The sequence below is a fragment of the Camelina sativa genome, chromosome 9, assembly GCF_030686135.1.
Source record: "Camelina sativa cultivar CO46 ecotype springtype chromosome 9, ASM3068613v1".
In the NCBI taxonomy this organism is placed as follows: domain Eukaryota; kingdom Viridiplantae; phylum Streptophyta; class Magnoliopsida; order Brassicales; family Brassicaceae; genus Camelina; species Camelina sativa.
In genome coordinates, this window is record NC_141888.1 from 3,235,232 (window position 1) to 3,260,478 (window position 25,247).

General features: G+C 32.0%; 1 protein-coding gene, 2 long non-coding RNA genes and 1 other non-coding gene across 4 annotated transcripts; 1 reads left to right on the top strand and 3 right to left on the bottom strand.

Moving 5' to 3' along the window:
- Positions 1-3,795: 3,795 nt before the first annotated feature.
- LOC147937655 (uncharacterized) lies at positions 3,796-4,962 on the bottom strand. The gene is made up of 3 exons (XR_015565561.1): positions 4,269-4,962; positions 4,131-4,170; positions 3,796-4,048 (listed from the first exon to the last, which is right to left on the bottom strand). It is a non-coding gene; the product is annotated as an uncharacterized LOC147937655 (long non-coding RNA).
- Positions 4,963-11,689: 6,727 nt separating this feature from the next.
- Positions 11,690-17,426, bottom strand: LOC147937656 (protein neprosin-like). Its single transcript, XM_087463661.1, has 8 exons — positions 17,105-17,426; positions 16,463-16,548; positions 16,252-16,338; positions 15,951-16,118; positions 14,978-15,148; positions 13,476-13,529; positions 12,332-12,478; positions 11,690-12,227 (listed from the first exon to the last, which is right to left on the bottom strand). The coding sequence occupies exons 2-8, from the start codon at positions 16,505-16,507 to the stop codon at positions 12,168-12,170; spliced, it is 732 nt and encodes a 243-aa protein (XP_087319787.1). The 5' UTR covers positions 16,508-16,548; positions 17,105-17,426; the 3' UTR covers positions 11,690-12,167.
- Positions 14,800-14,871, bottom strand: TRNAD-GUC (transfer RNA aspartic acid (anticodon GUC)). Its single transcript has one exon. It is a non-coding gene; the product is annotated as a tRNA-Asp (tRNA).
- Positions 17,427-22,105: 4,679 nt separating the features above from the next.
- Positions 22,106-24,166, top strand: LOC104710305 (uncharacterized). The gene is made up of 2 exons (XR_754969.3): positions 22,106-22,615; positions 23,840-24,166. It is a non-coding gene; the product is annotated as an uncharacterized LOC104710305 (long non-coding RNA).
- Positions 24,167-25,247: the final 1,081 nt, after the last annotated feature.

A 25,247-nucleotide genomic window follows, 5' to 3' on the forward strand; every position in this document is an offset into this window, starting at 1 on the left:
ATAAAGTTGTTCTCATGTTTTGGTTAATGGCAAGTAAAAAGATATTTACTCTACCTTAAAGACAGTTACGTTTTAGAGTTGTCTCTGTTAAGATTTTTATTTATTTGATAAACATGTAGGTGTGAGACTGTGAAGTGTTGTCTCAAAGACAACTACGCTTCTCAATTCATGACCGTATGGCAATCAAGCGGGTGCCATCTCATATACAAATCCGAACCTGTGTTATGTGTAATGCGGTTTATGAGGGTGGGAGAATATGAAGGTATGTAACATAAATTAGTTCTGATATAATCATCATAAGGTAACAAATATATTCACTTTAAATTATAAATGTCTGTAGGTGCACCGTGTCTTGAAAACACTTTGGCCTCTTCGAAGATCTTCATAAAACCAGAGTTTGAAGGACTGGAGCATCACCAGACTATGTAAGATGTAATTCTGTATATTAAAACAAGTTTTGTATGATGTTAAAGTAAAATTTCTTAAAACATTTTATATATTTACAGGTCTGAATTTGCTGGACGTTATTACATAAACCATGTGATGAAGCAACAAGGTGAAAGCTCAGACACTCAAATGTAAAGAATGGGATGTTGGCCGTTTATTTTTACTCATTTTGAATGTCTATAAAATTTAGTATGTTTGTATTAACCGCTATTTGAAATCCAACTTTGCATTACTCTCATCTTTATTTTGTAATTGAGATAATACATTATAATATTGAACTATTGGAAATTGCTTACGCTTTTAAAAATTTTGAATTTACTTATTGAATTTCAATATCTGTTTACTACAGTTTAGTTGTTAATTTAAAAGACTCAATTAATATTTCACATTGAGAGTATTATTTATCTTTAGTAAGATAAACCTTTATGTATATATGCAAACACAAAAAGTACTTAACAATCCAATAAAACATTTTAAACTTTTTCAAAAGATAAAATACTATGTTTAAATATGTCAATTATTACATGTTAAATCAGAAAAATAATATATCATGAAGTAACAAAACTGTTGTTGTTAAAATCTTATTACCCGCGCTTTAAAGCGCGGGTACCTCCCTAGTATCTATTTATTTGGTCGACATTAATGGCCCGATTTTTATTAGTAGTTTACCTTTCAATTTCTATTGTTGTGTTTGCGTGTAATTACAGATATCAGTATTACCGTATTACTAAATCAGAACCAGATACTGATGAGATTAATCTTATAGTTGTTCCCTTTGGGTTGTATTTCTTATGCTTAGCTTTACCACCCAAAAGCCTTAATTGAGTATCTTCCTAATTATGCTCATGATGCGTTAATAAATGAAATTAAGCAACCATAACAAATGAATACAACCCCATCAATCAGAATTTTGGAAGGCATTTAGGACCGATAAGACCACTGAATTTTTCCTTTTCCTTTCCAAGTCTGTCAGATGTTTGGAGCGCTGGATTTAACAAAGAAAAGAAGGCATCAATAAAAATGTCGTTTAAAAAGAAATATTTGACAATTTCCAATACAAAGACACATGTATTCCCCATACCAAAGAAAAACACAAAAATAATAATTTACATTAAATTTCTTCCATACTGACCAAAATTAAACAAAAACAAAATGCAGGTGAAGATTACAAAGAAACAGAAGAAAATTAAGTCAGGAAAAATAACATCTCAGCTATTCCAAACAACTATTTTCCCATTTAAAATCTCAGTTCTTGACCGTAATGTTATATTAAAACCCCCTTCTTTTAAATACAAATATGTATTTTACAATACATACGCAATGCGATTTAGCTGTTCTACCAATAATAAAAAGCATAATCAATAGAAACCATCAAAGTTGATTTCATTTCAATAAACCAAACATCTAGCAATAAAAATGGTCCACCAATGCATCCTAATATAAGAAAAAAACAAAATTCATTAAGTCTAAGATTTCACAAAATATTAAGTCTAAGATTTCACAAAATAATTTTTTAAAAACCACCAAAAATTAATACAAAAACTTAAAACAAAAATATTACAAATGAACATTGTTAAAATCAATGTTAAAAATGATTTTTAATTGCAAACAACATAACAAAAATTAACCATAAAATAATTAAAAACAACAAAACAACAAACAATCCATCGGCGTAGCACGGGTACTATCCTAGTTATTTCAAAAAACAAAAAACAATTTGATCGGTCTAACCAGCAAGAGAGAAAGGGGCGAGTGTGCAGTGTTGCGAATGAGTCATTCAAGGGTTTTGTTTTGGACTTTTGGTTCTCATCCCTTACAAGAATTTTGTGAAAGCCTCGTCTATACTATTAAAAGGGAAACATTTTTAATAAAAAGACATAGGGTTAAACATTATTACAATGAAATGCCATTGAAAACAGAATAAGGATATATATAAATCGTGTAGCCAAACAGATACAATTAACAAGGAATTTTGTAGCCAAATAGATATTATATGTGATAGTTTAGAAAAAAAATCGAGCCAAATAGATTAATATTTAAGTTTCTCGGAGCAAACAAATATTTAATGATTAACTAGTGACCGACCCGCACATACGTGCGGGGTTAATTTTAAAATTTAAATTTGTTATCATGTTTGCATTATATTACATATGTTTATAAATGCATTTTTTAATAATATTATTAGATTTTTTAATAATATTATTAAATTCATATTCAGAATTCATACCAGTTAAGTAAAGAACACTATATGAAAAAAAAAAACAAATATAGTAACAGAAAGGTGATATGACTATTTCGGGATAGAAAACTCATTTCGTCCCATATATGAAATGTTTTTCCATCTCATAACCGTGATTTTAATATCCATTTGAGATAATATATTTTAGTCCAACAAATAAAGAAATATTTAAAAAATACAGCTGGACAAAAAAACCATACCCGAATACCCAATTCGAAACCCGACCTGAAATAACCGGTTCCGATTGGGTTCGGGTATACCTAAATAATTTGAAATAACCGGTTCCGATTGGGTTCGGGTATGCTAAACTCATGGGTTTGGGTCCGGATTTGGGTAATATCCGCTATCCAAACGGTTACCCATAAAACCCGAAAATATAGAATTATCTATAATATTAATAATATTTAGCACTGATATAATTCAATTATCCAAAATTGTAATTATAATTTTAAATATATCAATTAGTTTTATACCTAAATACCTAAAATAATTAAAATATCCAAAAAATATTTGTTACATATGTCAAAATTTAGTTAAAATTATTTAAATTTAACTAATTTTAAGGATTTTTTTTGGTACCCGGTAGTTCGGATAGTAATCGAGTTCTAAAATTTGTAATCCAAACCAACCCGAACCCGATAGTATCCAAACCAAACTCAAACCAAAATTCTAAAATTACCCAATGGATTCTATTTTCTTAAACCGGTTTATCCAAACCCGAACGGTTAATACCCGAACCCGAACAAATTATCCATATACCCAGGCCTAGTAAGAGAGATATTGTGATTTGAACTTATGAGAATTGCCCAAAATGTCATTAACTATTATAATTCAAACTTATATTAGTTTAATTTTCGATTTGTTTTTAGTTCGTGTTAGACAAAAAGAATAATTGGATTTGTTTTTGTTATAAATAAAAACATTAAAACGAAAAAAAAAATAGTAACGAAAATGTGGTATATGTCTATTTTGAGACAAAATAATTTATATATTTTAGATTATATATTTTAATTCCCATAGATAAGGAAATATGTTTCTTCCAAAAAAAAAGAATGAAGGAAATATGTAAGCGATTCAAACCCACGCTTACTAAATGGAGTAGAAGTGAAGAATTCTAAGTTTGGCTAAACAAACATTTACTTTCATATTTTATAGAATTATGTTTGATATGTCACAAACGAAAAAAAACCAAACAAAGATAGTATAGGAGATCATTCTTTCTTCTTTATTGGCATCAGCCTCTAGGAACCGGCTGCATCTTAGACCTCGGTGGCAATAAATTTGTGTGCTTCCGAAGCGGCCTCATTAGTCTTGTCGTTGGTCTTTGGTGTCACTTGTATGATTTCCAACAATTATCTTAATCTGGAACAATTTCAAACCCAAAAGAATGTCACTAAAAGTATGCAGTTTATGAAAAACCTCATGTTAAAATGACAAGACTCACGTTTACATTATGAACCATCCTTATGTTGATGGCAACAACTCTGTTGTTCAGCACCAAAGAATAAACAAATTCTTGAATTAAAAAAGAAAGATAATGGTTTAGATAAAAATTGATGAAAAGAAAGAATTGAGTAATTACCTTACTCTTCTCTGTTGCTAGTCCATCACTCCATTCTTCTTCAAGATCTCAAAAGATTGTTACCATAGTTTTGATTGCTAAATAAATACAGAAAGGTAGATCATACATATTACACGTAAAAAAAAGAGAAACAGATCTAAATACATATCATATGACATGATTAAGTTATAATAAGGAGTGTTTTACCAAATGATTTAGCAATCAGTTCTAATCTCGAATGATAATGATGGATGAGTTATAAACTAAACACAAAGAACAAAAACTAATTAAAACCACAATAGTAATGAAGAAAAATAATTAAAAACTAATTATGTTGTTGGTTCGTAAGATATTGCATAAGTGTAATTAACCTTCAGAAGCTGTAATCAATTGTCTTATATACTTCAAGATTCATTTTTATTCTCTGTAAACAAACAACATAAAAATCTATAACGTTAGTAAGTTATTATATGAAAGATACAATTGATTATAAAATCTATCTTATATAGAGATTTACAGTTCCATCACCAAGAACAATTTAGAAAAGTTTCTCCTAACTGTGTAGTGTATTGTTTCTGCATATGAAGTATCTTCACTGTAACACGTGAAGATGTATTGAAATGTTTGACTTACTGCTAGTTGCTGGTGCTTCATATTTTATATTAAATCTCTATTGAGAGTATTTCTTTTGGTTATAGAGAAATTGGGATCTGATAGTTTTTGGTGAATTGATACTGATACATTATATAGATCACTAATTCACACGATGACCATATTTATAGGATAGGTTTGTCGGTTTCAGAATATTCTTTAGAATTTATTATCTTAATTTTTTTATATATTCAAATGAAACCCTATATTTTCTGAATAAAATTCTTAACAACAAATTTTTGTAAGTTTCTAAATTTACGATAATTTGAAATTATGTGAATAACTACTTTGAAGATTTTTTAAACTTTAAACTTCAAATTTTATATTTTAACGTAATTAATAGATTTAGTAAAAATAGGAATATCGTCAAGTTATTCGAAGTATATATAGATATGATACAATCTTGATTTGAATATTAGGTAATATTCTTTTTAATTTGGAATTTTAACTTTATGATTAATATCTAAACGATTTTATATATAATTAGATTTTTAAAATTGTCATATATGATATGATAGATTTAGGGAATTACATATCATTATTGTTGCTATTGTTATGGTAAGTACTAATTATGCGGAATATGTAATTAATTATTGTTGTTTTTGAATTTAAAGATTTGTAACATTATAATTGTTGGCACAGATTAGTTCCTATTTTTGTGATTTGTAAAATTAATTCTGTTTTCCTTAAATTATTTATTCAGTTTTATATTATCCCTATACGCAAACCTCAATTATTGGAGTATATCTGTTTGGATACGGAATTAAAATCCATCTTCTTAGTCACAACGTGTTTAATAGTGTAAGTAAAGATTTTGTTTTGTTTTTTTTTTTTTTTTTAATTGTGTAGGTAAGTGGGTTTGTTTGGAAACATAGATATATGTTATGTTTTTTTTTTTTTATCTCTAAGTGTACTCCCCAATTAATAGTATAGATAACACTAACACATACAAACCTGCCATTAAATCTAAACAAATTAACCCACATAATTAGCATTGATGCCATTAAAACAATTAAAACCTACCCACGTTAATTACACTTAACATTATGCAAACAATTAAAATCATATTGTTACGATTAGGGAAATTCAATCTTCGAATATCTTCTAAAAAAATGGAGATGTGTTTAATTAAAAAATGAATTTGCCAATTAACACCAAAATCTCGGATAGTTAACATAATCTTCTTGATTTCGAAATATTCTAATTCATCAAATCTTAGCAACTTACCAAATCTTGATAGGCGATATGATCAAATATTAATTACTATGAGGTATTCTTTAAAACATGACTTACTACTATAAATACAGCATACGTGATCAAGGTGTTACTCATCTCGAATACTGCAAACCTAAACCTATTTTTCAAAAAAAAAATGGCTGCAAACGATAATATCACAAGCCTTCAAGACAACTTCGAAGATACAAGCAGTTGGAGGTTTTATACTCTTAAAAAGGATTAAAGACCTTTATTTTGACAAATTGTTAAAAAAGATGGGAAACTGCAGAAGAGAACACTGAATATAGTCTTCAAAGAAGTTTTCAAAAACTTATAGATTACAACGGATAAAGCAGAATAGATCATAGCTACTAGGTATTTTAATAATCGATGGACTTATATAAAAATTCTTTCAACTGTTCAAATTGATGTACTTATTGGTTTTTTAAATTTTGTTACAGGGGTTGTACTTTTTACAAGCACTTTACAATAATAAGGGATGAATGATCAAAACAATTATGCTTTTGAATTAAACTACACTGTTTTCATCATCAAAATGCTTTGTTGGAAAGACTGAACTTTTGAGAGGGGTTACATGTAAGGAGTCTCTACATGTAAAGACTGAAGCAGAGAGAAGAAACTGAATAAGACAAGATTCTAGATGTCAGATGGTTGTAGCCATCTATCCATGATTTCCTCTATTTATCTTTTTACTTTTGCAACTTATTTTTTGTTTTTGAAGTTTTTAATTTCAATAATCTCAAAATGCTTATGCAAAAGTAAAGAGTTTTCAATTTTTGGGAATTTTGTAATAATATTTCGAAACTTCTATTTGGTTCAAATCACTCCTATTTTTTGAGTAGAAATATCTATGGACACTAGTATGGAATTATTATCTCATTAACGGAGTTATCATATTAGCAGGTTTAGGCTGAACCACCATACTCCACCATAGTTTTTTTTTTTTTTTTCGTCCCATACTCCACCATGTTAGAGAATGTACCACACACTTTGTTAGAACAATTATAAACGATTTGACCATAGAGCTTAACGGAATTTTTAACTAATAGACATACCCGCAATAACCTTTTCCATAAATCCAACACCAACGTTAAGTGTCCTCTGTTCCTTATTCATGGTATAGATTTACCTCTACAGAGTACAAAATTGTGCAATTATATATATGAAGAGGTTAGGCAAAAATCTATAGTGAATATCGTAAAAGGGTCTTATCCTTAAGTATCTTCTTCTTTGCCAGTTTAGCTTCTTTTTTTTTTTTGACAAAACCAGTTTAGTTTTTTATTTGAATCCAATTTTCACTGTACTAAAACAAACAAATATAATCGGACATCTTCCGCAAAAAGGAGTTATAAAAAAGAAGAAGTATGAACAAAAGATACATGATCTAATCTAATAAACAAATTGACCGGAAACTAAAATATCTAAAAATAACAACATTTTTTATGTTTTGGGCAAACATAACAACAATTTCAAACATCCAAATAAAATTGTAAACGAATCTAAATAAATTTCTGAAAAATTTGTGTATACAAACATGAAATTATCCACATATAAACAACGAAAACTTGAAGAATATTACCCAAACTCTTTTGATAAATGAATGAAAATTGAATAAGAAAATTTGAATTTTACAATATAAATTAAAAAAAAATTAAGACACATACAAATTTTGGCTTACTTACAATCATTAGGCATATTATATACAATATGCAACAATCAATACAAACTACAATCATTATACTTCCACAAAATGATATTACAAATATGCATACTATTTGTAAGAAAAACACTTGCAACAATTCCTTAAAACAAATTTTCAACTAACAACAACATAACTATTTTTTTCAAAAAAAAAACTTATGAAAACATCCCCGCACGTATGTGCGGGTCCGAATCTAGTTTATTTTATAAAAGAAGAAAACTAATCCAAGTGAGGAGTAATAAATTTCAGTCAAACCCCACATCATTCTTTTTACTCTCATTAATGGTTTTGCAGTTAGTCAAAGACTCAAAATTACTTACTGTACTAGTATTTAATTCTTATTGGTTTTAAAACACAAATTAATAATAGTCATTAATCATAATCATAGTCAAACTCCAAATTTATAATATATTGTATATTTTATATTTAAACTCCATTTCCAATTAAAATATGGAGTAGTCATTAATCATAATCATAGTTGATACACTACCGCGGGAAGGTTTCCAAAGATTGTCATATGATGAGCAGAGGGGGTTGAGCGTTCCATTTGTTGCTGCAGAGGTCGAAGTAACTATCAGGAGTATGGGTCAATTTAAGGCTCCGGGACCAGATGGATATTAGCCTAAGTTTTATCAGAAATGTTGAGATGTGGTGGGAGACTCTGTAATCAAATTTGTTTGAAGTTTTTTGAAACAGAGGAATTACCAGCAGGAACGAATGATGCATTGGTTTTGTTGTTGCCTAAAGTGGGAAAACCTGAAAAGATTACACAATTTAGATCCATTAGTCTGTGTGATGTGATGTTTAAAATAGTCACGAAAACAATGGTGTTGCATCTTAAACAGTTGACGAATAAGCTGATCGGACCGGCTCAATCAAGCTTTATTCCGAGACGCTTGAGCACATATAATATTTTCATTGTGAAAGAAGATACTCATTCTATGAAGAGGAAGAAATGACGTAAAGGATGGATGTTGTTAAAACTGGACTTGGAGAAGGCTTATGACCAGATTCGATGGGAATTTTTACAGGATACACTGTCAGTAGCAGGTCTATTGAATTTATGGATTCAATGGATAATGCAGTGCGTGACCGGACCCTTAATGAATGTGTTATGGAACAAAGAGAAGACGGAATCTTTTAAACCATTGAGGGGACTACGACAAGGGGATTTGTTGTCCCCATATTTGTTCGTGCTCTGCTTGGAGAGGCTATGTCACCAAATTGATAGAGTGGTTGGTAACAAAGAGTGGAAACCTATCCGGTTATCACAGGGTGGACCATTCTTTCACATGTATGTTCTGATGACTTGATTCTATTTGCGGAAGCTTCAATAGCTCAGATAAGGGTGATTCGACGGGTGTTAGAAAGAATTTGTGTAGCTTCTGGGCAGAAGGTGAGCTTAGAGAAGTCAAAAATCTTTTTTTCAAATATTGTCTCCAGGGAATTTGGGAAACTCATTAGTGATGAAAGTGGCATAAGGTCTACTACTAACTTGGGCAAATATTTTGGAATGCCTATTCTGCAAAATAGGTTGAATAAAGAGACTTTTGGGGAGGTGTTGACAAGAGTCTAGTCGAAGTTGGCTGGTTGGAAGAGTAAATGTATGAGCCTGGCAGGTCGGCTTACCCTGACAAAAATTGTATTGATGTCAATACCAATTCATACTATGAGTGTAATTTCCATGCCTAAATGGTTGCTGGATGCTCTAGATCGAGTTTCGAGATCGTTTTTATGGGGTACTACAAGAGAGAAAAAGAAACAACATCTTATAGCTTGGAAGCGGGTTTGTTTGTCGAAGGAGGAAGGGGTGTTGGGATTAGATAGACGACAGCGATGAACAGAGCTTTATTAGCAAAACTGGGTTGGCGGCTCCTAAATGATACGACTAGTTTATGGGCTCTTGTTCTAAGGAGTAAGTATAAGGTGGGGGATATGCAGAATAGTGCTTGGATGATTTTGAAAAGTAATTGGTCTTCTACTTGGCGTAGTGTGGGACTGGGTGTGAGAGAAGTGTTAACATTGGGACATATATGGGTGGTAGGGAATGGTCGAGTTGTTCGGTTTTGGAGAGATAGATGGCTCCTTGATATACCTTTGATGGGCATAGTGGTTGGTGAGTTACCAGCAGAACGCTTAAATGAGCGGGTGCAGGATTTGTGGCAGGATGGTGTTGGTTGGCTGCGGGAGCAGATCGTTCCTTTTATTCCCGAAGATGTGCGCTTGAGGCTGGGAGCGATGGTGTTAGACAAGGTTACAGGGGCACAAGATCGTCTTTCGTGAGGGGCAAGCTCGAATGGGAAATTTATTGTGACTTATGCTTATAAGTTACAGGTTAAGAACAGTTTACCAAGACCAGATATGGCGCTTTTTTGTCTCACTTATGGTGGATTGTGGCACGAGAACTTTCTGGTGGCTTTTGGGTAATCAAGCTATTATGTCGAATGTGGAGAGGTATAGACGACATCTCACAGATTCAACTATTTATCAAGTTTGTAAGGGTGGTGAGGAAACTATAATTCATATACTGAGGGATTGTCCTGCTATGGCTGGCGTTTGGACCATATTGGTTATGCTGAGGAAACATAGTCATTTTTTCAGGACATCATACTCGAATGAATTTTTGCTAATGTGAGTGAGGGGTACAAAGTGGTGGATGTACCTTGGCCAAGATTATTTAGTATGGCGGCTTGGTGGAGGTGGAAGTGGAGATGCGAAAATGTGTTTGGAGTTAATGGCAAGTGTCGAGGCTGGGTACAGTTTCTTAAGGAGTTGGTTAAGGAGGTTACCAAGGCTGAGTTATCTACCCCATGTCATGTGCAGCCGGAGAAATTGGAGCGCATTGTGGCATGGGGATGTCCGCGGGAGGGATGGTTGAAAATGAATACTGATGGGGCTTCGTGGGGTAATCCGGGTTTGGCTACAGCTGGGGGTGTTTTGTGTGATGCAACAAGAGGGTGGATTTGGGGGTTTGCTCTGAATATCGGTTTTTGTTCGGCTCCATTGGCGGAATTGTGGGGAGTATATTATGGCCTTTATATAGCTTGGGAGAGGAGAGTCACTCGGTTAGAACTAGAAGTGGACTCGGAGTTAGTTGTTGGTTTTATCACGATAGGGATTAATTAATGAAGCTCATCCTCTGTCTTTCCTGGTGCGTTTGTGTCATGGCTTTATCTCAAGGGACTGGAATGTCCGTATTTCATATATCTATAAGGAAGCTAACCGTCTTGCAGATGGGTTAGCAAACTATGTTTTTTCTCTTCATTTATGTTTTCATGCATTTGATGTTGTTCCGGACTGTTTCTTGTCCATTCTGTCGAATGATGCTAATGGAGTTGCGTTTCCACGACAAATTTTTACTCCCTCTATATCATAAAAGATGATTTTCTAGTATTTTCATGTATCACAAAGAATGAATTTCTGTATACTCTTATTAATGATCAAATTATCGAATAAAGAATAAAGTACTACTAAGAATTTGTTTTAATTAATATTGTGCCTCGAAACCCCATGATTCCTTCTTTTCCAAAATCGTTGACTCCCACCAACCATACAAGATTGAAGAATCTCGACACAAGTTTGAAGAAAGAAACCAAACTATCAGTTTCTCTGATGCTTTGAGATCGAGAGAAACAGAATTGTGAAATATCTTCATTCAAGTGTTAATGAACTGTACGCAAGTTCTTAAATACATGAGTGCTAAACCGAAACTAATATAAACCAACTTAAACCAATCTAGTCTAACCATATATGATGTCTAATACAAACTGTAGTGATTAAAGACTCAAACTCAATAGACCAAGATTCGAGTTTTCCACAGTGCAAAGAAATCATTAAATTGTCAGCATTATTACCAAACTGTACTTTATTCAATTAAATTAAACCCCATGATTCAAATTATAAATCCTAAATATGTAACATCTCTTTGACAACGTACGTACTGTTAAATCGAAAATAAACTAGATGATTAAAAACACGATGAAACTAAAGTAAAAGAAAAACGAACTCAATGGTAGAGAAGAGACTCCTGAATGCGTCCCTGTCGCTCCAAAAAATATGTAAGTACCCCAATCATCTCTAAACATGTCTCTGACGTTGTAGAACTTAGGGTCGGTTGCTTTTAGGTCTACGTCTTGAACGGGCTGGAATTTGTTGCTGTTTACGATTTCCAAGTTGCGAATGTAGCTAGCTTTGCCGAAGCCTTCTTCCAAGAAATGACCGGATCCCATCTGTGTTGCTGTGTGTCGACGGAAACGTTCCGAGTTTACGATCTCCCCTCCCCATTGCACCTCTGTTGCATAAGCTAAATTTGCGAAAATTTCAGCTGGCCATTACCCAACCAACGAATGGTTGGTTCCCAAAGTCAGCCACCAGTTACCGGACTTTGGATCCTACATAATAATCAATTTATCAACGATGATATTTTACTATTTATTTGGAAATGTAATTTGGTTACGTGAAAAAAAAAGTTTTCAACAGTAAACTATCTAATTACCTTCCATACGGAGACTGTTATCTCAAACTGTTTGCCCTCAAATGCAGAGACGGGGGTTATGGTGCCTCCAAGAACAATGTTGTTACTTGTTTGTATGAAACCAGCACAAGCGAGATTGTAGCATCCAGTTACATTGTATGTGTCGCTCTGAATAAAACAATAAAATATATTTTTTATTAGTAAACTTATCAAAGTCATGTTATTGTACATGATTTTAATTAAGTACTGTATTTCAGAAGAAGCAATGCAGTGAAACTCATTTGTGTTTCGTATGCATTAAAAAACGACACGTAAAACTTAACCAATGATTTTTTTGTTTTCTTTTTTGGAATAACTAAATGAGCAAATGAAAACTTAAACTAATTATAAATAAAGAGTGTAACTGATAAGGACGAGAGTTACTACATATTTACATATTTACATTTCCAACTTCATGCATTTTCCACTAAACAGTACTAGTTAAGAAAACTGTATATAACAGATGCATGTCACTAAACAGTACTAGTCATGAAAACTGGTCTATTGAATGCTTTGTAAACTCTATAGAAATACTATCTAAAATCGTAGTCCTGATAACTTAAATCAAGAGATTAAACTTAACTGTGTAATTATAATTCCAAAAATTTAGCATATGTGCATTTTTATTTACTTGAATGTCGTAAAAAATTTTTTGTTCATTTTATATATGTCGTATAACTTATTTGTGGTGTAAAATTCCAACGTACTTTAAAAATTAACAATACATTAAAAGAGAATTCCGGTTACAAATAATGTCGTCAGATAATATTTATCTATATGTATTTATTTTACCGTAGTTTAGTGCACATTTTCGTATTAAAATCTACTATATGATCATTAAAAAAGGGACTGGATTTATGTATAATATACACTCTAATATGCAGATACGATAATAGTATTTATTTATACAAGTTACACTATTTTTAAATGGCGGTATAGTATAACTAAATAATTTATTTTCAAAAACTTAAATTTCAGATTAATAAGGATTCTTGTCTTCATACTAATTAACTAAATAATTTTTCTAATAACTTTAATTTCAGGTTAATTAGTAATGATTCTTTTCTTTAATTTTAATATAAAACAGATGAGATAAAGTTGACAAACAAATTTTTTAGTTACTTACCGTCCAATAGATGAACAATCTTGGTTTACTGTCCTCATACAAATCTGGAAAAACCTACAAAAAAAAAAAAGTTATAAGATTTTTTTTTAAATAGTTATAAGATATGTTATTCTTTATGTGTGTATTTGATATATCATGGTTTTTGTGGTTTTTAACCATGATATAAGGAGTATTTTAGTGTCTTTTCATTTGTTTCTAGATTGTTTTTGAGTCTTTACAGGTTTTTAGCATGAAAGAAGCGAAAAGGAGCAATTTGGATTGTTTTGGAGCATAAATCTCGAAGAATCAATTTGAAGTCTGATTATACGAAGGGCATCGATCGACACTAGAAGAGCATCGGTCGACACCCATTGCAAATCGAGACAAGTCTTCAAATTTGGAAGTTTTACAAAATTGTCCAAAGTTTTCCATATTTGCAACACAAGTCCCTGACGTGTTTTAGGACATATAAATAGTGTTTTTAGGTTTTCCAAACCCTTAAGTTTTATTCTAGAGAGTTTTATTTTTCTGCAACCCCGTGAGATTTTGAGAGCTTTTGGGAGAGAGATCTGAACTGCTTTGAGAGAAGAATTCTTAAACTCCTTCCTTACTCTTTTAATTTCTATTGCTTATTATTCAGAATCATGTCTTGTTCTTCTTTGATTATGTCTGAGTAATTTGCTTGTTAGGTTTAGGGTTTTTCACAGGGATTTTATGAATTATTAGATCTGTTTATTTAGGATTCTTTATCTATCTAGATCTTCATCTTAGGTTGTTCTTCATATTAATCCTTGATTGGCCATCTAGAATTAATACCCTAGGAAAATAAATTGATATGAGAATATAATTGATTTTCCTGATAAAACCTTTTGATGAGCAAAATTATTTCTTGCAAAGAGATTTGATTTAATAATTTTGTGAGCAATCTAAACCTGATTTTATTGCTGATTTATTACCTAGAACTTTACAAAGAGATTTGGATTTTCTGGTTTTAAATTTGGATATTATTTGCAGTGAGAACTGATTTAATTTACAAAAGTGTTTAGAGTTCTAGATCTGTTCTTAATTGTTTGAATCCTAATTTATTTATTTGTTGATTTAATAATTCATAATTACCTGAAAAATTCCCTAGACCTAGCTTTTTGATCTTCTGAATTTACAACAGCTTTTATTTAATATTTTGCATTGCTTTTCTTTATTTAAATCAATTTGTTTAGCATAATTGAAAAACTCTATAATTTATTGTGTAGTCTTGAGTCCTTGTGGAATTCGACCCCTAAGTACTGCAGTGATCTCTTAATTTGAGAGAGTAGCTCTAGGTAAATTTGAGCATATCAAATTTTGACGCCGTTGCCGGGGATCGAACCCGGGTCACCCGCGTGACAGGCGGGAATACTTACCACTATACTACAACGACAAGATATGTTATAAGATATGTTACCACTAATACTATAAGATATGTTATTCTTTATGTGTGTATTTTCAAAAAAAAAAAAAGATAACACCATAAATCTTAAACTTACGTGCCATCCAACTTCAATACTGTTAATATCGTTTGTCTCGTAACTTCCTGAAGAAATCCAAATTTGGGATAAGCTGAACTCGCCTTCTGTTTCTACAGTAGGGTTCCAAACGCTCAAGGTCGCCTTTGCTCCGTACAGTTTTGACGGGGTTTTTGTAGTTACAACGGCATGCTATTATTTTCCAAGTCACAAAAATATAAAGAAGTGAAAAACCCAAAAAAAAACTGAATAAATCAATAAACATATTATTGGCTGTGTGATGTTTCTAGAATAGATATGCTTCACAAATCGTCAAAACGCTAGCAAAAATAAATATATATATTACTAAATGATTTAAGGAAAAACCATAAATACAAAATCAAATTTTATCTTTCAACTTCATACTGTTATATTTACAAAAATAAGTGATTAATACATGAGATTAATACAAAATAACTTTGTATTTTAGGCATGATTAATACATTAATTTACAAAACGAATCTCATAAAATACATTAATCTCATGCCTAAAATACAAAACGAATCTCATGCCTAAAATACAAAATAACTTCATACTGTTATATTTACAAATTTTCGTTTTTTTATAGTAATTAATTTGTATTTTAGGCATGAGATTCAGGGGATAATTTCCAGAACGACATAAGAAGTATAAAATATTCTCAGGCCCAGTCTAAGTGTTAGCCAAAAGTGGCCAAGGCCGAGAAATATTTTAGGAAAGTCCACTAATATTTTCTTTAAAACAAGTCTCAAAACCGTTCCTAAATGGCCCTTTAGTATATTTCTCCATAGATATTGATAAGAGTATAAACGAAAGATTATAATAGTGTATGTATGAAAATAGATCTACTGATTACTTTGCATATTAGTTATTCCTAATTAGTAGGTGGGTAATTAAGTGTATAATCAAATGCTTTTTAAAAACGATAAAATTTGTGATTGAAAATTTTTATCAACTATGTAATGTATGATAATACCTCATGTGGATAAGATAAAACTGAAGTAGATGTAGAACTCGCCATTTCGTAATATCGAACTGGAACCGTATTTGCCGGACACCGAAAAGTGCTTACGTGGGCTTCAAGTGTTTTCCATTTGCTTTTCGTTTGTATTTGGATCGGTTTTGGAATTTCGGATGGTCGTTCCTAGAAAAAGAAATTGACAAAAAAGTTTATTAGCTGGTCTTTCAAAAAATATTATTAAAAGCTTAAATTAACATAATTTTAATAATATATAAAATAGATTACTAAATAAAATGATTTAAAAAATTAAATAAACCTGAATCTTGTGATTTTTTAAAAGATCATGATTAAACGCCGGTTGGTTATATACATCAACACAAACAACATCATCCTCAGCAGATGTCTGTTAAAAAAGAAAAAAAATTATTTTATATTTCATCCTCATATTCTTTTTTCCCTCAACTTCGGAATTTATTAAAAAAAATTAACAGCAGAAATATACGTAAAAGACTATAAATTAAGTTTACCTTAATGACGGCTAAGAAAAATATGATCCATCTAATCAACGACATCCTGATTTTGCTTTCTTCTATTCAACAGTACTGGAGAAATACTGGAAAAGAAAATAAACATTATATTTCCATTTAAGGCAATGCAAAATCAACTACATATCAAAGCCTATGAACACAAGTTACACAATGATACTTAGTTAAGTACTGAACCAATGAGACAAATCGGAAGACGAGTGTTTAAAGAATGTGGTCTTAAAAATTGACATCTTGGCAAAACTATATAGAAAACTCAAGAACACAATATCCAGTAAAAGTGGTTTCTTGCCGTATGGACACATTTTTACGAAAACAAGAATCATCTTTTCTATGAGTAAACGATGACTTAAAAGTTCAAATGCGAACTCTAAACTGAGAATCAAGATTCGTGGTGTTAACTAGTATAAAGACTCTCTAACGCTAAAATCGCAACTTGGTAGAATCGGATCTTGTTTCCACATCAAATTGTTAAAATTGGACTCTTTATATGAAAATATAAAAGTAAAATATTCTGACTCAAAATCAGAAACACTTGATCCTAATGATCCTAACTAATTTTCATCCTCACTTGGCAAAACCCATCTCAGATCAACTACACCAGATTTAACAAAAAAGAATTACCTTTTTAATCACACCATTACACGCAAATGTACTCTTAAATCCTTGTAGATCAATTTCTTCACCTCCTCTGAGAATCCCAAAACTCTCGGTATTTTCACACGCTAGATCCTGTCGATTCGAACCCTTTCCAAACGGAAAGCTATCGTCGGGAAGCAGAGCCGACGGTGTTACGGTGGCGCCTGCTGCATCGGTGGAAGGAGTGATGACGGAGGCGATGAAGCTGATTCAATCGGCGTCACCTACTTGGAAATCCGCACTGGCTAACAATTTTTGAATCGCATGCAAAAAAAGAAAAGAAAGAGGACTCACAGTTTGGTGATGTAGAGTTCACTGATGTGAAGAAGACATAAAATAGTCTTTGGCAACCAAAAAAACAAGAATGTTTTTCGAAATTTGTGACGTTTTTATTATGTTGAGTACACGTACTATAATAGAAATATTCATTCTTTTCATGATTTCGGAACGTATCCAAAAATAGAAACCTGCGGACACTCTGTCTGCAATTATTTGGTGGAGCCTTCATTTATGTGAAAACCATTATTTTATTTCCTTTAATTGAATAGGTTTAATTGGCAAATGCTAAGTTTTGCAAAATAGTAGTAGTATTGTTAGTGAACCTACGTAGCTAAATTAATGTTGCATACAAATATATACACTAGAACTTCTGTAAATTATTTAATATTCTTTAAATTAATAATCGCTATATATTAATAAATTCTTCCGGTCCCAAGTTGGGTCAATGTAAAAAATGACACATTTCGATAAAATAATAAAATAATATTTTTTTGGAAATCTAGTGTAAAAATATAGTTCCGTCAATCATAAATTAATAATCATATAAACTAATATATATATATATATATATATAAGAAAATCTAGTGAAATATATGATTATGTTGTTATTGGCTTATTATTGAATTTGTATTCTTCTTGGAGCTCATCTCTAATTTTTCTGACTGTATCAAAACTTATGGTGTTGTCTTTTAAATCACATCCAAAAATTATAAAGAGTTATGTACGCAATAATTACTTCCTTACGTATAATTAGTTCTAAATGTACGGTAATATCTTTTTGAACTTCATCATGTAGTAGCGATTCTTTCTAAACTACAAACTTTTACATGTATCGTTTTCACCTGAATAATCTAGTAAATTATTGACATCTATCATATTACAATATCCGAGATTATTAATCAAATCATGAAGTTCATGAATGTCAACTTCATAAATTATTAATTTATCGATAAATTAAAACCTCTATAAATTAATAAAAATTCATGGTCCCGACTTTATTAATTTATAGAGGTTTTACTGTATTGTTTTTTTTAAGTTGGTTAATGGTTATGGTACTAGGCATACAGATATTAGTCTGATATCGGTTCAATACTTTTGGTTTTTAAGTGTAATATCCATTCGTTATTTAGATTTTTGGTTCAGTTTTGGTTTGTTGTTTTCCAATTTTGATTTGGTTTTGGATCTTGAACGGAAAACCAATGTAGACCCAAAATATTTTCAGGTATATTTTGGTTTTGATTCTAATTGAAAGAATCAGATATTTCATAAGATTTTAGATATTTTTTTGTTACTTTAAATTGTTGGATACTTTCAGTTCGGTTATACATGTATTTTTTGGTGTTTTGGATATTTTCAAGTTTTTGATACGGTTAACCAGATATCCATTTGGTATTTGGTTCGGTAATTTGTTTTTGGTTCTTAAATTTACTATATATATATTAGTGCACCAATTTTGTTTCGGTGTCGATACCTCTTAGTTTTTCTATGATTTTTGGGAAGTTGATATGATTTATAATAAAATTCTTTTAAATCTCATAGAAATAAATTGACAAAAAAATATAATAATATGAGATTTAGATTTTTTATATAGTTAGCTAAATGCTTTCAAATCTTCTAGTCCTTTGAAACTATTAAAAGTTAAAATTTTAAAATATTTTCGATAACATAGAATTTAAAGTAGATGTTCAAAATCATTAATTCAATGACATTAGGTTTTATTAAAATTTTTAAATTAAATGATTAGATAACTTAAAAAGTTATGAATTTGACACTAATCATTTAAAATATTAATTAGATTCAATACACTCTCTAAAACTTTTCTACGATCCATTGCTAATGACTAAACTTTTCCATGAAAACTAAACATAAACAATGTGTTTATTTAAAATAGGTATCTTTATCAATGTTCGTCTGTATATCCGTAGGATGACACTCTTCCGTAAAAATAGAAAATAATTTTAAAAAACAATACTAAAAGAAATAGTGAGAGAAAAGGTTGAACGAAATGGGAAAAAGGTGGTCCAGAGACAGAGAGTAATTGGCACTGATTCAAAAAATGTGCGAAAAAAGATGGTAGCAACGAAATTAAAATTGAAAGAGACAAGTAACCAATATATTGTTATCTTTTTTCTCCAAAAAACACCTGATGCATAGTACTCCTTTTTTTAATGAGTATATCATTTTCACTTTTACACAATGCAAAGCGACGACCATCGAAACAATTTTAATATATGGTTTCTTTTCATGTGTAAGAAAATAATTGGCTCTTCACAAGGTCAGAAGAAGGAAAAAAGAACCTCCAAAGCATAGAAAGAGAAGAATCAGTAAGGTTAAATGAATGGGAACAGAGACATTGATGACGACTCTGCTAGTAAAAACCATTTGATTTTAATATCTCTCCCAAAATTTATGCAGTCACCAAACTTTTACATTCACATATATTGGTTTTGAGTGAGGCTGACTCGCATATACAACAATAACATTGAATGGTCCCAGACACATCAAACAATAAATATTTTTTATAAATATATAGGCAAAGAGTAGAGGTGAGTGGTCTACTAATAGATGATCAATAATACAAATTTAAGTCTGAAACTTGCAATGACAGCAGAAGAAACACAAACGTAAACGATATCCTGTTATATATAGTTTGAATTTCTTACTTGAATCATTAGCTTTTTGCACTCTTGTTCTTTTTTGAACCAAATTTTTTGAATTAAATGAATAGAATATATAGTTGATTGAGATACTAAAGAGTAAAGAATAGTTTTTACTGCTCTCTTTTACTCTATTCCTTCATAGATAACTAATTACATAAATCGTTATATGTATCACTCAATAGTCCATAGCCAATATATTAACTTTTTTTTTTGTGCAAACAAGTATTTTCATTACTTAAACCTTATGAGAGGGAAGTTCATACAACCAAATGGAAAAACACAGACAAGAAGGATAGATGTAATGGTTACATGAGTTTTCCAAATGGATACAATTTGAAAAATCTTTTGGGACCATTGTGGAATCGATTATGAAGCAGGACTTCGCGAATTCCTTGATCAGCTTGTGATCATTGAAGCCATGCGCAAAATGTGCGACCAGGCTTTTTGAAGGGTGCTCCATGAGGGAGAAAATGATGAGGATACTAGCCAGCATGAGAAGGATCATAAGCAAGAACTCAAGGATCTTTATACTTGTGGACTCATAACTCATGGCATTAGATGAAGCTACAATCAGGAGACGTAAGTAATAGGAAACAATCTGTAACATGGCAGGTGGGTCCTCCCTCACATGAAGCCAAAGGCCATGGAGGTTAAGGAGATCCACACAAAGCATGTAGTCGGTTGTGCCTTGGGAGGGAGATAATAACCCGAGCTTACATCCTTTTGGCGGCTTGGTATGGGTGGTAATGGGGAACTCAACAAGGGTGTAATGACATAGATATATACAACAATGTAACATAGCAGGTGGGTCCTCTCTCACATGAAACCAATGGTCATAGAGGTTAAAGAAATCCACACAAAGCTTGTAATCAGAGTTGCCAAGACATCGACGAACAAACCCAAGGTTCAAAGAGGGATAGATACGGTTCCAGCAAGAGATGTTATTCAAAGGTGATTCTATTGACCGGTTCTCATAAGTATTAATGACCCACAAAGCAACACAGTTTGACTAGATATCAATCGACGTCTTCTATCAACTGATTCTAGAAGAAACAATGTTACGCTAATATGAGGCAAAGGGATAATTCAGAACAGACCTGGTATTTTTGGACGTTTTAATTGTGCAACACCCTGAAGAGGTAATTGGGCCTAGGCCCATATGGCAAAAATTAGGGTCTAACCGAGGGACACCCAAAGCAATTAGGTTAGCACCGTCAATACTTCTCTTTTGTTTCATCGTCGCATCTGTTCGCCGGATTCTACATGCCATCATCGGAGCCATCGTACGCCGGACTTTCCCCATTTGGAGACATCTCGAGAACTTGTTACAAGAATTGGGGGGATTAACTTGGGGCATAGTTAAGAGGGTTCGTAACGCCGGCGTTGAGATACGAAGGTGAGGCGCTTTAGATGCGATCGAGAGCTTACCAGGTTTGTGAGATTTGGATGTGCTACAAGAGTCACTCCCAATTCCGTTAGAAAAAGTCCCGCTGGTAGAATACAGCTCCTTTGGGTTCAGATAGGGAAGGGGAAACGGAGGTAGGGATGGGATTTGTCGAGGGCTAACTCCGGTATGCTTCTCCGGACTCATCCAAGAGTTTTCGCCGTTGGTTAAGGGTACTGATAGAAGGAGGTGAGATGATTGAGTAGACAGCCAAAATAAAACTGAAACAAAACACGACAGATGCATAGACCAAGCAAAGGATTTAAATTCCCGACGGCATTGCCGGCACCGGAGAGGGGGTTTCGAAAGAGTGTCTCGATATTTGGACCTGAGAGAAAAGGGGTTTCTTTAATATTGAAAATTGGTTGGCTAGCACAGAGCCAATATATTAACTAAACAAATTTTTCTATTCTGTTTTAATTGGCATTCGACCAATTAAGTACTATTATACTGCCTTCTTCGTGTGTCTATTTTGATATTTTATAAATAGTTATAAACGGTCTCTTAAGACCATCTTTACTGAGGAGTACTCTTAGGAGTACTCTCACAATTGGGCCCCAAAATTTAATTTAAATACTCATTTCCGAGTCCAAAAATAAGAGTATCGATGCTTTGGGAAGAAATTAAGCAACTCCCTGAGTAACGCGACGTTGTGGATCCCCATTGGTCCATTCATAAATATAAAAGGTTTTTTTTCCTCATTTCTCTTTCATTCTTCCCCCGACTATCTCTCTCTTCTCTCTCGTTTGGAAAGGCGACGGAAACAAGAGAGACGACGGAAGAGACGATTCGTCTGAGAATCTGAAAATTCAACCGATTCACATTGAATCCGCTGAACTTTTAGTCTAAATATAGAGGGTTGATGGTCACCGGAGGCGATGGCTTTATTAATCGGCGTAACCCAAAGATTGACACTTCGGTTCTGTCGACACACGACGGCGGAGGTTTCAGATTGAGCAATGAACAGACGTTTAGGCTCAACTGGGCTCAGTCTGGTGTTGGAGAGAGACGCCCGAGTGAAGGTGCTGCCCGAGATGAATGGTCAATACTGCTCGACCAGGCCTATGCGTATTGGTCCGGCTGTCAATAAGAATCATCTTCCGATGCAACCAGGTATGTTTTTATATATAGGAATTGTGTGCATTGAATATGTTGACTGGTGATTTGAAGATTGCTTGTTTTTAACCTTCTTTGTTGAGCATTGTAATTGAGTGTCTTTTTGGTTGATGTATTTCTTTCTGTTTAGTCAAGTTTATACTCTCAGTTGGTGCTGAAGGATTAAGAGAATTTATCTGTTTGTTGCTGATATATTCTTAAGTTTTGATGCGAATGATTTTTGCAAACATTGTTTAAGTGAGCTTTTGTTGTTCTGCAATATAGGTTCCTTGTAGATATTTCACCATTTTGAATCGCATCGCGTTGGCTTAAGTAAATCTTGTGATTCTATCAGTTTATCTTGTGATTTAGTTAGTTTAGATTTGATCATCGTCTTTTCTGATTCTTGATCATATATATAATAGTTATTTTGATTTTATCATTTTCTTTTTGTGAGTCTTGATCATGTAAAGAAACTGTCGGTGAAATTTTTAGCAATAGGATCCAAAAAGACTCTTTTCAATATATATTTAAGGTCTTTGAGGGTTTTGTTGCTTTATCCGTGATGGGCTTGTGGTAAAATCCTTTACTAAGTAGGATGTATTCACCTTTTGGATTAGAGGGACGTTTCTATGAATCGGTTTTATGTTCACAAGGTTAGTACAATCACTCAATGTGGGCTGAAGTTAGTATACACAACTCTGATGTGTTAATATTTTTTGTATATCTATCAATGAAACTCTTGAATCTTGATGCAGTGCTATCAATGAAACTGATTTCAGCCCATGTTGAATCTTTTCTGATAATGTAATTTGGAAGTCTTGATGCAGTGTTGTCAACTAGATGAGTTAACGAGTAGTCAATGCCATTGCACGGTGTTCTACCTCAGTAGAGTATATACGAACAATTTCACACACTTCCATGAAACCAAGAATCTACAATATGAATTTTATAGTAACAAAACAAAGTAGTATATGTTCTTCTCTTTGTATTTGAACAAGATGCCCAATTAGAATCTGTGAAACAGTTATGTAACACAGTATGGATGTTGTGTGGTGAAGAGGAGAACGAGTAGAGCTTGTTAACAACATGGGAAATATCTACTCTTGTTTTAGTTTTGTACAATTCCCATTCTAGTTTTTATTTTACCTTCACCATCTTCACTATGTTTAAGATTATGCTGTCGATGTTTGCATATCTACATGTAAATCATGTCAGCTTTTTTGTTTCTTGCTCATGCAGTTTGGTTTGGTGCACATATCAACGGAGGATCTCTTGAGGGCAGAGGTTTCAGCCATGACAGATATTGGAAAGAGAGCAAAAGAGGTAGTTTGGTTCCGGATTAGATTTGTTATAGCAGAGGTGAGAGAAAGAGATGCCATTGTTGAATCCTTGGCCGTTGCAGTTGGAGATGATCAATTACAAAAATGACTTGGTGTCTTTGTTATATGAGTCTAGTTTAAGACATGACTGAGAGAGATGGGAGTTTAATCGTTATTTGCTTTGTTTTCAATTTTCAGACATGTTTAAGATAATACTTTTTTTATATGGCATTGTTTAGGATTTGAATGTCTGTGTTTTTTTTTATGGTTAATGCAAGTATTGAGAGAATGAACCAGGGATCTACAGTGTCATGGGGTGTGGCACGTGCCCCATACTAACTTAAATTTTATTTAAGGGATTAGTTGTTATTGTGATCCTGTAGCTCGTATGGTTACGTAGTGCCCCACTCTAAGTTTCGGGTGTCTTTTTCGATGCCCAGATTTAGAAATTTTGTCTGCTTTCTTCATTTTTTTATATTTTTTGTCAGATACTTTTATTGTTTTATTTTAGTTATTGTCTGATATTTTTTCTTGTTACATATCCTTTTTAGTGTCTTTTCTAAGTTCTAACATGTTTTTTCCTTTTTTTTTCTGATCGAATTTCCTTATTCCATTTATACTTTATAGTTTCTCAAATAGATGTTAGTTTTATACTTTTACTTTAACCATTGTAATTCCATTTTGGCTTTTGAAACAAAATTATTATTTTGAAACTGTAAAGATTAGATCTGAATTATAAATTTTTTACTAAAATAGGTAACTAAGTAAACATTTTATTATCTCTTTTGTAGTTTTTTCATAGAGTTTGGATTTATGTGATATTTTATAAATGTCGATTATAGTTTTTATAAAAAAAATTACATGTTTGTTATGATTTGTAACTTAGCAAATAAATTATATATACTATATGATATATGTAATTAAGTATATTTAGAAACCAAAATAATTTTGTCTCTCTTCTGATTTTATAATTTTAATATATTAAAAGTAATTAGAAATTATTTTTATTTAATATTTTTTATATAAATTTTAAAATTATTAATTAATAATATGTGCCCCATACCAATTTGTTTTCTGGATCCGCACTGGAATGAACACATAATTTTTTTTAACTTGCAAAGCAGTTTTAGTTTCATGGGTTTCTCTAGTAGAAGATGATTTTGGTTTAAGTTCTTCTTGGGTTACTTTAATTATTTTAATATTATTTATATGAATTAATATGAGAATAACTTAGGAGGGTTGCTCCAAATGATGCTCTAAGGTCATTTCCATCGGTGGTATTTAGATGGAGATAACAAAGTTGCTAAACAATAAAGTGGAATAATTAT

Coding starts and splice junctions, on each gene's coding strand:
- LOC147937656 (XM_087463661.1), bottom strand. CDS start 16,507: ATGTCGTTGATTAGATGGATCATATTTTTCTTAGCCGTCATTAAG. Junction 16,119..16,251: donor TAAAAAATCACAAGATTCAG/GTTTATTTAATT, acceptor TTCTTTTTCTAG/GAACGACCATCCGAAATTCC. Junction 13,530..14,977: donor GTATTGAAGTTGGATGGCAC/GTAAGTTTAAGA, acceptor TTTTTTTTGTAG/GTTTTTCCAGATTTGTATGA.